This window comes from Anser brachyrhynchus (genome assembly GCF_964034855.1).
Source record: "Anser brachyrhynchus genome assembly, chromosome: 1".
Lineage (NCBI taxonomy): Eukaryota > Metazoa > Chordata > Aves > Anseriformes > Anatidae > Anser > Anser brachyrhynchus.
The window spans coordinates 146,148,324-146,162,978 of NC_137694.1; the positions used below are offsets into that span (position 1 = coordinate 146,148,324).

At 40.9% G+C, this 14,655-nt stretch overlaps 2 protein-coding genes across 2 annotated transcripts in view; one reads left to right on the top strand and one right to left on the bottom strand.

Moving 5' to 3' along the window:
- The window catches only part of LOC308184717 (uncharacterized protein), a 49,055-nt gene extending 37,665 nt beyond the window's left edge, over positions 1–11,390 (top strand). Inside the window, exons 2-3 of the mRNA XM_080572081.1 lie at positions 7,773–7,843; positions 9,873–11,390. Coding sequence (XP_080428207.1) covers positions 7,773–7,843; positions 9,873–9,984 — 183 coding nt within the window. The 3' untranslated portion in view covers positions 9,985–11,390. The remainder of the gene's footprint in view (positions 1–7,772; positions 7,844–9,872) is intronic.
- ST6GAL2 (ST6 beta-galactoside alpha-2,6-sialyltransferase 2) overlaps positions 1–14,655 on the bottom strand; it is a 179,007-nt gene that overhangs the window by 116,896 nt on the left and 47,456 nt on the right. The window lies entirely within an intron of this gene.

The window sequence follows — 14,655 nt, forward strand, 5'->3', positions numbered from 1 at the left end:
ACTTGTTAGACAAAAGGTCTCTTTAGCTCATTGTTTTGACAATGATCAGGAGTGGATGCTTAAAAATGATATAAAAGTACGTATAAGCTGATCCTTCTTTCTGTTTGCCCTTCAAACTGCCATGACCTAGAGGTGATGATATTTGTAGAGACACAAAGTAATTTGAATTACTTAAGGCTAGAGACAAGTCTGAAGAATTTCAGAAGGACCTTGGGAAAAGAGGTGCTGAGGGACTGTGATGACAAATGAAATTCTGCTCTTCTCAAATGCCAGGTAACGAGCACTGAAGGAGATCACTTGACACTTGAACCACCTAGACGTGCTTCTGGGTTATGCATTAGGTATAACTGCATAGATAATAGACCTGGACACCATCATGGAAAATCTAGTAAAAACTCAAAAGGTTTACCTTGTCAAAAAAGAAATCCAAGTGGCAGGGTGTGAATAAATGGGGAAACAGACCCAAATCCATTAAGCTCTCTTTAGCTATCATTTTAATTTAAATAAGTAACCAATATAATCCTTTCTTCCTTTGGGCACACATTGGCTGTGGAGTGACAGACAGTATTATGAAGGTGCTCTCTTTCATAAAGATCTTTTTCAGGGTTTCCTCCATATCTTTCTGAAATATCTGCTACTATTCACTGATAGGTGAACAGACTTGTGGAAACTAAAGGTAAAGGAAAGCTTATTTGATTTAGCAGAATAATATAAATCAGCTCTACTGAGTATAACTCAGTAAAGTCATCTGACATGAGTTTATTGGGATTTCTGAAATCTATCCATTCCTTATACTCCTGTGCTTGTTTCAAAAACTTTTTATAGCAGCAACTTTAAATTTATTCTGTAGTGAAACCCAATAAAGTCATAATGATATCAAGGTGTTTTTGTGTTTGAGAGGGTCCATGATGAAGTTCTAAAGCACTTTAAAATTGTTCAGATACCATGTATTTTTAAAAAGTAAGTGAAAGAGAAAAGAGGATGGATGAATTTAATGTGAAATGAAAGGGGATTTTCTGATACACCTGCCAAAATAATGTAACTGTTTGAGTACTACCAAATATTTCTTTAAAACAAATATATAGCAACACTGAATTATCTGTCTTGTTGGCCTCATTACTCCATGTCATATTTCTCCAAATACAATTTGTACTGCAGACAGTACTTTGCAACACAACAGCATTTGCGGTGTTGTTAAAGAAGTTATTTTCAACAAAACCTTGTAATTTATTAAATCACAACTTTAATTTGCAGGAATGATGATATAATTACTTATCTGAAACTTTGTTGTTTGTGCCTTCCTCCTTTCTAGGTGGGGGGGTGGGGGGTGGGGAGGCAGAGGAGATTTTTGAACTGTGGCATCAAAACAGGAGCAAAATCTATCACATACAAAAAGCTAACAATAAAACAACATAATGAGGACTGCACAGTCAGGCTGCTTTGCACTCTAGATCCTTGTCAGATCTGCCTACATCTCTTAACTTTTACTGATGCAGTACATATCAATGCTGGAAAATTATTATTTACATTGTACTGCAGGCACTTTCAGTTATTTGAGCAGTGTGTCATCCATCACTGTGACTACTTGTTTAAAACTTCTGACATTTACATCATTATCGGGGGTGGGGGGAGGGAGAGATTTTGTTGTTTTTAGGAATTGTTTGTTTGTCTCTGGCACCTCATTAACCCAATTTAGGGATTCTCATACCTCTACTGTTGCAAAATGGAATTCACAAATGCTATGGTGCTTTATGCAAGAGATGATTAGGGATTCTCTTTGAGTTTGTCCCACCTTAACTGCCTAATATGACTAAAAAGAAAGATATAAAAAGGATTTCAAGTCCTCCAAAATGAATTGAAAAGAATATGAATATCTGCAGTGGTGATCAGGGCCTTGGTTAGTTCCAGACAATGCATGTGTACCAGCATAATGTAAATAGCTCATTTTTTTTCTAGGATGGATGCAAGTACAATGATATAAGCATTGTCTTACATCAGAGCAAATATCCATGTGGAAAAAAGGCAGAAAAAGAAACTAATAAAAGATAATGCCATTACAGCAATCTGTACAAAGAGTTTATTCTGTCCAAAAAAAAAAAAAATCAGTTCTTTTCCTGTCAGAGTTAGATATCTATAAAACTGAAAGGTATAATAAAATTAAGTCATATTTGAATTTCTTGAAACTGACACACTCCGTAATTTTGGAGATATAGTGATTTAACTTAGTCCTCTGACCAACCTGAATACACTTTCACATCGACATTTCCCCACTGCTATACTCCGTGGCTCCAGTGTTTCCCCTCCACTCAAGGGAGCAGCTGAATTCAAAAGAAGAAAAGCCAGAACACTTTCCAGCCAGGCTCACACCAGCCATACCTCCAACATTGCCATCACTGGTGTGACTGGTACACCTGCAACTGGTGCTACCTGGTGCACAGTGTGGCATCCAGGGAGTGCTACTGAAATCTCTGCTACCACAGAAATGTCTGCACAGTTTTAGTAGCAGCTGGTCAGGGGCTATTCTGAGCTCTGTTAAAGACTACGTAACTTTGGTGTTAGCTAGTTGCCGCTTGTTTTCCATGCCCCTCCGTCCATCATGTGCTACTGGGGACTGACTGAGAGCCAGGACTGAGCCACATGAAGCTACAAAGACCCCCAGTAAATCTGTGCCCAGGTTCACACACAGACTTTAAAGAGGCCTCCGCAAGTGGTCCAAACTGCACTACATCTCTAACCTTGCACTTGCTGACTTGCACTAACTTGCAGTCAGCTCCCATACCCAGAAGTAAGCACATTGTTTCTTCAGTATGTCTGGCTCCTATCCAGCCACTAAATGTGTGACACAAGCTTTCTGTTTGCTTACTGGAAAGGGATTGCAACCTCTCCTCGGTTCTGCTTCAGTGTTCTCCCAGTAGCCTTGAAATGGACAGGATAAGCTCCATCCTTGATGCGTGGTGCTGATACCTGCTGGATGAAATTCAACACTCTTTCACTTCCAGCAGGTGAGTGTTTGCTATTCACGTCCTTTATTTCCACTGCCTGGCACCGAGCTCTTGTGCCATTATTTCAGGGTTGCTTACCTTTGGTTTATGTAGCTTTTCAGGTGATTGTAAAAATTGAGTTTTTATCCTTTTTCTGACTTCTGAAACAGATTAGCTCAGAAAAATTATGTAAGGTGTATTGTTAGACTCCCTTACTACGGATTCAAGTATTTAAGATGTGCAGTATTTCATTTGCACGGTGCCATCCATGCCCTCAGGGTAATCAGGAATTAAACATGGCATCACTGGTTCCCTGGCATGTTTTCCCTGAACATACTGTAGATTTCACACTTGGGTACCTTATCTCCAGCAGCGTTGTTTGTGCCTGACCAGAGTTCTTTGAGCAGTGCTGGGTACTGGGAGTTCTGCTCTATTCAAGATCCCATGTGGATTCTGCACCACATTACTGACCTTTTATGATATGCTATTGTGGCAATCTTTCTTTCTAATAAAAAAATCCCATCACATGGAGCTATTTCATGTCCATAATCCCAAAGCCTTTTGTATACTTAGTGGTGCTCAGGCTATTCTTTTGTTAGCCTCGGTCTAAGATAACTCTCTCCAGCTGCTGTGAAGTTGGCTCATTTTACATTTCTTATAAAAACTTGTCAAATTTTGTATCAGTAATAGGTAGCACTTAAATCACATTTACTTCAAACTCTTCTTCCTGCAGCTTCTTGCTTTCACTGTTTATCAGTACTCTTGAAAGCATGTCTATTATAAGAAGCTCTTTATTGGGACAGTATTTCAGCCTAATGAGGATTTTTGCAATTTCATGATCATTTTTGGAAGTCTAGGTGGTGCTTTGCACAAAGATTTCTGTAATATGTCTTCTGGAGGTTTATGGCCTGCTTCTTGCTCTAGCCTATGTCTCTCTATAAATGTATTTATGAAACAATTGTTGGCATCTATTTTCCAGTTTGAAAATTGCACTTTTGTATTACAGCTGGTGTTTCAGAAGAAAAAAGCCACACAGAAGGGCAGGATGTGTTGTCTACAGACTGAGTTCAGATTGGTTTTTTGGCCCCAGTGACATGGGAGGGATCAGTTGCCACTGCCCCCAGCAAGTTGTTTCACATCCTGGCTAATTGCTGCAGACTTCTCCAACTTCCTATTTTACCCAGATTCCATGTAATTTCTGTAGGACATTTTTGCAAGGTCTAGCCTTTATAAAGTTTCAGATTTTCAAGGTGGGAGCATTTCCTACAGTTTAACTTGTTATCAAGCTGTTGCATTTTTTGATTACAAAAAAGCTCTAAAGAAAATCTTTGAGCTCAAGCCTCCATAATCATCCTTGTAGTCTATAGCGCTTACCCCCTCCTCAATCTCTGAGTCTCACTCTGTTCATGTGGTTCCCTTTTGTTTCCTCACGGAGACAAGCAGAGCTTGCTCCAGGAAAGGCTTCTGCAGAGGTTTGACCTGAAGGCCACAAGTAGTCCAGGACTAACTTAGCTGTTATTCCGTAGGAACTGGGATTGCTGTGAAAAGCTCAGCCCCTTCCCTCGTGAATGGGACAGGTCTGGGATGGGCTCCTGTACACTGCAAATTGCTTAAGAAAACCTGAATTTCCTCCCGGGCTTCCCCAGTATTCCCAACACTCTGTGTGCAGCCCAGCCCATGCTGTAAAGGCCACTGGAGTCCCTCCAGCAACTGCACACTACCTGCACCCATTTCCCACGCAGTCATTCTGCTGGCTTAGACTCCGAGCAGTTTACAAGCTGTGCCTCTCCATGTGCCAGATTGCAGCCCATGGCGCCTATAATAAATGTGCGATAATTAGAAGCCGATACGGCAGCTAATACCCACAAATCCATGTAGGAACTAAAAAAGCTAACATTAATATACATTAGCTATAACCTTTATACCTCACATTCCCTTGACAGGGTTTTAAATGTCTGTGCCTGTAACTCCTGCGGTGCCCCCTTCTGCAAGGATGTTTTGTGTGATTTGGTGGTGTGCAGTCTATGCAGAGAGCTGCAAAGGAAAGATGATTTGTTTGCAGAATGCACTGAGATACAACGGATAGACATGTAGAAATGTGTTAGATTTACAGTGTCATGTAGTAAGCTGGTTCGGGTGCTTCTCAGCAGGTATTTTTAAAGACTACTTAACACACTTTCAGAGCATGGATCTGAGGAGAAACATCTTCACACAATAAATTGACTTGCTTATCAAATTTTATCAAACTGCACATTTAACATTTATTACTTTTCTCTGCTTAATTGACTTGAACCTTGAATGTACTTTGCTTCTGCACAAGAATTACAAAATACCTGTATTTTATTAGACTAGAAGCAAACACTTGAAGTCCAAGAAATGTAAAAAGAACATTGCAACTGACCTAATGCAGACAACAGTAATCCAAGACAGCTGCTTTAGTCATAAGAACAAAATTGATCCCCCCCCTCTGAGTTCAATGACAGTGAAAATAAAGCTTTCAATATTAAAATAAAAAACTTGCAGATCACACAACATTAGGCACATTCAGGGTAAATTTCATTTGCACAGCTACTCCTTGTTGTCACAAACCAGTGTGAAACCTGTCCATCGTATTAATAATCAAAGGAAATGCAGATAAGTTCAGAGCAATTTAGGCTTGAAAGTTTCTTGCAGCAGCAAAGCCTCTGTGAGTCAGCCAGATGTTCCAGAATGAATTATTCAGAGAAGGATTTCCAAGTTAATTCTGTGAAATTAGTTTTTCATATTTCCTATGAAACAAAAAAAGTGTTGAGCTTGTGAAGGCAAAAAGAAAGCATTCGATGTTTCTATTCTTGGAACATATAGGAAATTAAGTCTGTCTCTTCAGTTCAAAACTTATAGATGGGTAGGTTAGTGTTATGGTTTATTAATGTGCCTCCAACAAGCTGAAAGCCACAGCAAAGGTTTTAAAATGTTGGTGATCCCAGAGAAATGCAACACAACCACTGTGATTCAAATGTCCAGTAAAAGGTAACTTAGTCCTTCAAGAACAGCAGTTACAGTACATTTAAAGAAACCTAATCCCTCTGTGCTACCCATACAGATTTAAGAGCAGAGACTCAGTTTGATGACAGGGCTTTTTTCATCCATATTTTGAATTTTTTATGCAATCTCTAATGCTGAGTGGGATTGTGTATTGAAAGTCCACAATGATCGATGGATTCCTTGACATATAAAGTAAGATTTTGGCTTTCACTAGGCTGGTTTGCCTTGAAAAGGGGTTGACTATTTCAGAGTCTTGTGCCCTTGGTAAATTTCCTACTCCTTTCAAGCTCTAGGATTATTGTCCTCGATGCAGAAAATGCTTTATTTCAAGGAAAATTGCAGATGTTACCTGATGTAAAGTGTGTAGGAAATGATGTATGTTTGCAATTTTAAAATGTTTAGTTGTTCCCACCACATACTTTACAACAAATCCAGCATTAGAACTCACTGAGAACAAATTATTTACTATTAAAATGTTAACTAAACAAAGTACTGGAGCAAAATACAGTAATTTGAAAAAAGTTATGGATAATAGATTCCCCTTTAATGAACAGAAGAAATGCCCAAAATTTGTGCCATAAAAAAAAAAGAGAAAAAAAACAGTACCATTTATGAAAAAAATAAATTAGTAAAGGTTTTTAGTTTAGTTTAGTTTGTTTGTTTGTCTTCTTGATAGAGCAATGTACATCAGGTCTTCTAAAATCAAAGAGGAATGAAACAGCATTGAAAAATATAGAAAGCATTAACTAGCAGGGTTGCACCTTTGCAGATACCATGCAAATGAAGAATAAGCTAGACAGGCAAAGAGACCTTCACTGTGAAAGCTCAGGATCCTGCAACAACCTTGCAGTGACAGCCATGAGCAGCTTTTTCCCTCATGCAGCCTCTAGGATGCCAGAAAACAAAAGGAAAGTGCTGGAGAGGTTGCCAGGGCAGACAGTCATGGTGCATGATCAGTCAGTTCTGGAGGTGGGATGGACTGAAACACTGAAAACTTGAGTTTCTGTTTTACAAAAGACAGAAGAGTTCCACACAATTTGAAGTCCAAGTAAGTAGTATTTGTATAATTAAAGCAGAGGGCATATTATCAACTCTGTGCTTTCTTTCATGTTATTCTTATATACAGTACAAACTTTCAGAGCTCATCTGCAAAGCTTCTACTCAGTCCACATTTCAATCCTCCTTGCAGCCCTAACTCTGCCAGTTCCCTAAATCTAGTTGGCTTTTACTTAAAAACAAGTCCTCATTCTGTTATTTTGTCTTCTCTTAGTCTTTGACTGTCCTTGGTGCAAGCACTTCTCCAAGACAAAACCCTGCACTGCAATGGCTTGCCACATGGACTTTGCTACAGAAGGAGTAACAAAGACAGAGAGCAAGTCCCATGAAAATCAAGAGTAGTAGGAGCATCCCAATAACCTGGGCAGAAGACTGAAAAAGAAGGGCTCCTAGAAAACAGAGCTCCCTTTGTCCCCCGAGAAGATAAAGATTCCAAGATCAAGGTCCTGGAGGTTTCCTAATCTGGATTGTGCTATGGAGAAGGCAAAATGGGAAGTGTGCTGAACCTGACTGGGGACAGGTTGATGAACTGCATCAGCAACTGCCCATTCCTTCCTGTATTTCACCACCTAGTGCTTCTTCTGGTTTTTGAATTACTAATGTGCGTACTTTAGGACAGCGTAAATTGCTATGGTTGAACTGGATTTAAATTGGAGTTATGCTGATTTGCTGATGCCATCAGCTTTATTATTCCACTGTGTCTTCTTTCAGCTCCATAATAAAACTTTAAGATGGACTCTAAGATTTTCCAGAGGAAACAGAGCAGTTAGACAACAGCAAAGGTAACTATATATTTATTCATTAGAAGGCTATGATATTTTGTTTGTTATCTTAACAAGACTAGGCTAACCACTAATGGGATTTGCCATGGGTCTTCCCTACAAACAGCAGGTGCACAACAAAAAAAAAGATAAATGAAGGAAACATGAAAGGAAAAACATTTTCGCTCCCTCAAAGGTAGAGAGAAGATTCCCTAGGCAAAGTCCCTTCCCACACAATCCCTTCAGATCAATAGCAAAACAGGAATAGGATGATGCCTATTTTGCTAATTGTTAAAATGTTAGACAGGAGAAAATCTGTTCTTCTTCCTGATCCTGTCCCCTGAGATGTGCCAAGGTATCAAAACATTAAAAACTAATTAATATGCCAATTGTATCTTGGGCTACATAAAAAGAGGTGTAGCTAGCAGGTCAAGGGAGGTGATTCTTCCCCTCTGCTCTGTTCTCGTGAGACCCCACCGGGAGTACTGTGTTCAGTTCTGGGGCCCCCAGCATAAGAAGGACACGGACTTGTTGGAGCAGGTCCAGAGGAGGGCCACAAGGATGATCAGAGGGTAGAAGCACTCTCCTACAAAGACAGGCTGAGGGAGTTGGGGTTGTTCAGCCTGGAGAAGAGAAGGCTCCAGGGAGACTCTATAGAGGCCTTCCAGTGCCTAAAGGGGCCTATGGGAAAGCTGAGGAGGGACTGTTTGGCAGGGAGTGTAGTGATAGGAAAAAGGTCAATAATTTTAAACTAAAAGAGGATATATTTAGATTAGATGTAAGGAAAAAAATCATCATTATGAAGGTGGTGAGGCACTAGCACAGGCTGCCCAGAGAAGCTGTGGATGCCCCATCCCTGGAAGTGTTCAAGGCCAGGCTGGATGGGGCTTTCAACAACCTGGTCTGGTGGGAGGTGTCCCTGCCCATGGCAGGAGGATTGGAACTAGATGGTCTTTAAGGTCCCTTCCAACCCGAACCATTCTATGTTTCTACAAATCTAATGGATTATGCTGTTATACTATCTCTTTAAAAGAAATAGCTAGAAATAAACAACTAAAATGCATACAACTATAGCAAGACCCATATGAAGGCCCCTTTCCCAACAAATTGGGATTATTCTTCTACAGGTAGCCCTTAAACATTACCCTAAGCATTGACAGCTTATTGATCATGTGGATGTTTCACACTTAATCTCTCTAATGCTGCTTTAATAATGTCTAAAGTCTAGTGTCTAAAGTATAACATCTAAATATCTTAGACATCTGATAGTCTCAAACCAGTTCTTTGTCAGCATTCCCTGAGAAAATATACCTTTCTCTTAGCCTTTTATCTGTCACAAAAGATTGGGTCATACATATATATGTATATAAATGTTTCATGACAGAAGAAAACACTACCATGCTTTCTCTTACTGAAGGGTATCAGGAGCCTTTTGATTAAATTCAGAGAGAGCAGGGTTGGACCCAGAATTGCACATTATCCATTCTTTTACTTGATAAGTTATGGTGACCTTACATAGTTTAGTTCTATACAGACCATATTTGTTAGTTATTTTCATTCAAAAGGATGAATTCATTAGTTTCTGGTGCTGATTCAGATTCATAACTGTTATTTATAATTAATGGCTAATGAAGGCTATTAGTACCTAGCTGGCATTTCTCCCTGCTCTGCTAAATGCTAACAAGTTCTAGCACAGGAAAAGGGACTTGTCTAAGACAGAAATTGACTCATTTTAACAAATAAGTCTAAGCAGTGCAATTAGCTTTCCAGAGCACGAGATCTTTTCTGTTACAAGCACTGAGCACTATTTCACAGAAAGTAAAACTGAGAATATAAAGAAAGCTTTTTAAGTGGATGTTGTTGTTGTTTCCCAGCTGTTTGCAAATAGAGTCTCACTGTAACAAATGGCATAAATGAATTAATTTCAGTAGGGGCCTGGTAGCTTCATTTTTGCTTTCACCTTTATATTTACCTTGTGACCCTCAGCAGAAGAAAAAAAGAAAGGCCTTTTTGCCATTACCCCTGAAACAGAATGTCCTCTTTTTTCCAGATACGTTACAAGAAGTCATCTCTGGACCTTACCAAACAGCCACTTTATGATACCTGCTCTTGCCTTGATATGGAAGACCAGAGGGCAGAGAGGTGCGATCAGACAGACATGAGTGCAAGATGGAAACTACTCACACAAAAGGGAACCTGTGGATCCTTCAGCAATGCTCACCATGTCCTCCAGACCTTAGGGGCCCTCAGCACGAGGGAACAGAAGTGAGAAAGCCTAAATACCTTTTTTTTTTCTTTTTTTTTTTTTCCAGCAAACATGGCTCCATTTAATGGTTCCTCACTTTTTTATGGGATCATTCTAAAAAAGGGATCAAGAACAGGCACATGCTAAGGAGTCCAGTGAGGAACTAGGACCAGAACAGACACAGAAAGTCGAAAAGACAGTATGGTATGAGACAGTCTTGGGCATGTGCTGTGAATTTGGCATCTCATTGTCCCCATTTGTAGAGAAGTATTTACTAATTATTCATGGATTTTACAAACTGAAGAATAATTGGAAGAATCTATTCATTCTGACACTTTACAAAAGCTCATTTCAAGTGAAACAACCACGGGGTTTACGTAATAAATGCTATGTGCTGGATTGCATTAGATACTGGATAATGCTTTAAACTGGGATATCAACATGCGTAAAAACACTCAGGGAAATCTCAAAGCAAAAATGACTACAGGAAACCTGAAGCATGCTGTCTTCAGTTGTAAATGACCAGCAACAGGCAGTTTCCAAAACCAATGGGAAATGGCAATACTTATTTATTACTCTATATATGTACTTGGCATTTGTATTTTAAAATTACAGCTTTCTAGCTCTTCAAATCATGAGTGCCCTCACGGGCTCAGCTCTTCAGTCACTGCATAGCTCAAGTGTGTACAGAACCTTAGCAAACCTAGTCCCAATGTTTGGTGTTTTTTTATTCCTTTATCAACTTTGTTATTCATAACAGTTCACCAATACACTCACTGATTATAGCCAAACTTTGAGGGCAGTGTGTATTTTTTGTTCTCCGCTCTTTCTCCCTCAGTATCCTCAGATTTCATTCTGTTTACCATCGTGCCTGGATAATTCTGTTTCAAGGTCTTCAGCTCAACAATTAATTAAAGGTTAAAAAAGAAAGGTTATCAGCAAAGAAAAAAGAACCTCAAGGACTGAGTGATGGACTGTGTATTCCTTGTAAACACAAAAGACACTTCATTGAGTATAATGCACTCAGCTGATGATCAGTGATGTTCAGCTGAATACTATTAGCTGTAACTGACAGCACATCTTGGGTGTATGTATAGATCAAGTAGATCATTAGGTTGAGAGACGGTTTTTAGCCTCCATCTGGAACCTGACACAAAGTCTTTTGTTTGGTATTTATTCCAAGGGGACGTATTACAAGAAAGCTATGTTGACTGTCCGTGAGTAAAAAGGACTCACACACAGACAGCAAACTGTACAAACTAAGACCATAGTGAAGGATTGAGTGTCCAATGTCCACCAATTGGTGTTCTGTTCTGCAGTGTCTTTTCCCATCGTTATTTGCAGAAAGCCAGATGACAGTGCAGAAAGTGTTAAATTGTGGCTGATCTTCAGTTATAAATCCCATTCTTCATGGGAGCTGGAAGATCTAGGGTTAGACCTTTGGGAACAATTTGAACACAAACAAGAATTCATGGAAGTCAGTGCAGAAGTTTGCATTGATTTCCACAAACTTTGGATCAGCTGTCATGTATACTTAAGAAAAGAAGCAAATGTAGTGGTTCCTAAATACAATTTTACAAAGCCTCAGCATTGATCATTTTAGCCTGCTGGGCAAATTAGCTATTTAAAAGTACTGCTAAAATATAAAGCAGATTTCTCTCCTTGTCTGCTGCATTGCTATCATGGGTTAACAACATGCACTCATTTTGAAAAGAAAAATAACAAAGCTGTGTTTTGGTTAACAGCAAGAGTGACAAAATATAAATAAGGGAAGCAGAAAATAATTAAACCAATTAATATTTCTTCATAGCAATTTTGTATGAAGAAACATCAGTATTGCTTAGGATTATCATAGAATCATTGAATTATAAAAAATCCCAAGTTGGAAGGGACACACAGGGATCATCAAGTCCAACTCCTGGCTCCCCTCAAGAGCCAGCCAAAAATCAAACCCTATGTTTGAGAGCGTTGTCCAAACACTTGAACTCCATCAGGCTCGGTGCTGTGACCCCTGTCCTGGGCAGCCTGTCCCAGTGCCCGACCACCCTCTGGGTGCAGAACCTTTCCCTCACACCCAGCCTGACCCTCCCCTGTCCCAGCTCCATGCCGTTCCCTCGGGTCCTGTCGCTGTCCCCAGAGAGCAGAGCGCAGCGCCTGCCCCTCCGCTCCCCTCGTGAGGGAGCTGCAGGCCGCCATGAGGCCTCCCCTCGGCCTGCTCTGCTCTGGGCTGAACAAACCAAGGGACCTCAGCTGCTCCTCATACCTCTCCCCCTCCAGACCCTTCACCATCTTTGTAACCCCCCTTTGGAATCTCTCTAATAGTTTTATGTCCTTCTGATATTGTGGCACCCAAAACTGCACACAGTACTCAAGGTGAGGCTGCACCAACGCAGAACAGAGCCAGGCAATTGCTTCCCTCAACCACAATGCTGTGCCTGATGCACCCAGGGTACAGTTGTCCCTGTTGGCTGTGAGGGCACACTGCTTACTCATATTCAACTTGCCATCAACCAGAACCCCCAGATCCCTTTCTGCAGGATGTGGTGGCTTTACTGGGGTGAGCAGCCGAGTTCCACCACGGCCGCTTTCTCACTCCCCCTCCTCAAAGAGGAAGGGGGAGAAAATACGACACAAAGAGCTCAAGGTTTGAGATAAGGACAGGGAGATCGCTCAACAATTATCATGATGGGTAAAACAAGACTCAGCTTAGGGAGACAGTAAGACTTATTGCCTATTACTAACAAGCTAGAGAGGTGAGAAACAAAGGAAAGAAAACAAAAACACCTTCTCCCCATCCGCCCTCTTCCACCTCCTCCCCCTGAGTGGTGCAGGGGAACGGGGAAATGGGGGTTGAGGTCAGTCTATGGCACTTTGTCTCTGCCTTTCCTTCACGGTCACTCTCTGTCCCTGTGCTGTGGGGTCCCTCCCACGGGATGCCGTCCTTCCCGAACTGAGCCTGCGGGGGCTGCCCACAGGCAGCAGCTCTTCAAGCACTGCTCCCACACGGCTCCGTACCACGGGGTCCATCCATCCCCCAGGAGCAAACTGCTCCAGCACGGGTCCCCCACGGGCGGCAGCTCCCCCCAGACCCCCTGCTCCTGCGTGGGCTCCTCTCCACGGGCTGCAGCTCCGGCCCGGAATCTGCTCTGGCGGGGGTCCTCCACAGGCCACAGCCTCCGTCGGTGCAGGTCCACCTGCTCTACCATGGTCTCCCCCACGGGCTGCAGCGTGGAGCCCTGCTCCACCGTGATACTCCATGGGCTGCAGGGGGACAGCCTGCTCCACCATGGTCCTCACCACAGGCTGCAGGGGACTTCTGCTCCGGCACCTGGCGCACCTCCTGCCCTCCTGCTGCACTGACCCTAGCGCCTGCAAGGCTGTTCCTCACTCCTCTCACTCTCCCAGCTGCTGTAAAGCAGCATATTTTTTTTTTCTTTTTTAAAGATGCTCTCACAGAGGCACAAACAGTATCGCTTATTGGCTCAGCTCTGGTCAGCAGCGGGGCCCTTACCTAACATGGGGCAGCTTCTAGATCCTTCTCACAGAAGCCACCCCTATGGCCCCCTGCTACCAAAACCTTGCCACGTAAACCCACTACACGGGGCTGCTCTCCATCTTCTTATCCTCCAGTTGGTAAGTGTAGCGAGAGTTGCAGGTGCAGAATCTGGATTCATGGATTATAATTAAATATAGCATTAATATTCAGTACAGTTTAAAAATGAATGCATTGAGAAGCTGGTACACTATGAAAAAATGTAAGATCTTATGATACATGTAACAATTCTGCCATATTTTGAGTATATAAAATAAAAATGAAGGTGACTTATTCATGGAGTGCACTCCATTTACCCATGAACAAAAATTGCCTCTGGATTTACAAATATCTAGTTAACTATAAAACTAATTTATTCGATGTGATCCATGATTAAAGGCCATCCTTGTAAATGCATTTTCTAGTTAACATTCTTCTCAGCTGTTTCCTTGACAGATTCTACATTAAAAATGATTAAAATCTAAATTATTGAAGTTATTTCTGATTTTAATTATATCACCTGTATTTATTTTCTACACATTTTTATTTTATTTTATTTTTTAATATTTGAAGTCATTTCTGCAGTACATTTCTCGCTGAAAAATTCAATGCCAAAGCCAGGTGAAAATGAACTTCTCTCACTGGAGAGGCACTCTCATTCCACACTAATTTGCTATAGTTTATAACATTCTCTCTACCTTACCATTGTGCTGACAATTCTAATGCTTGGGTTTTTGCTCATAGGTAATATGGGGACACAATTCTGGATTGTAGTTAGCCAATTCTGTTATCCCAGTTGTTAGTGATGTGTTTTACTCCATATTTTTTTTTCAGACACTAACACATACACACACTCACATGTACAGTTGTACACATCTATACATAGAAATGGATATACACGTCCAGAAAAAAAAAAAAAAAAAAGACACCAACTCTCACTGAAATTTTTTGCACTAAAATATTCAAATGTCATTATTGTTGTTCTCCCCAGATGGGCTAAATCATGGTACTTAACTGCTGTTAATAGAGCTATTTTGATTCTCTCTTACTGAGTCA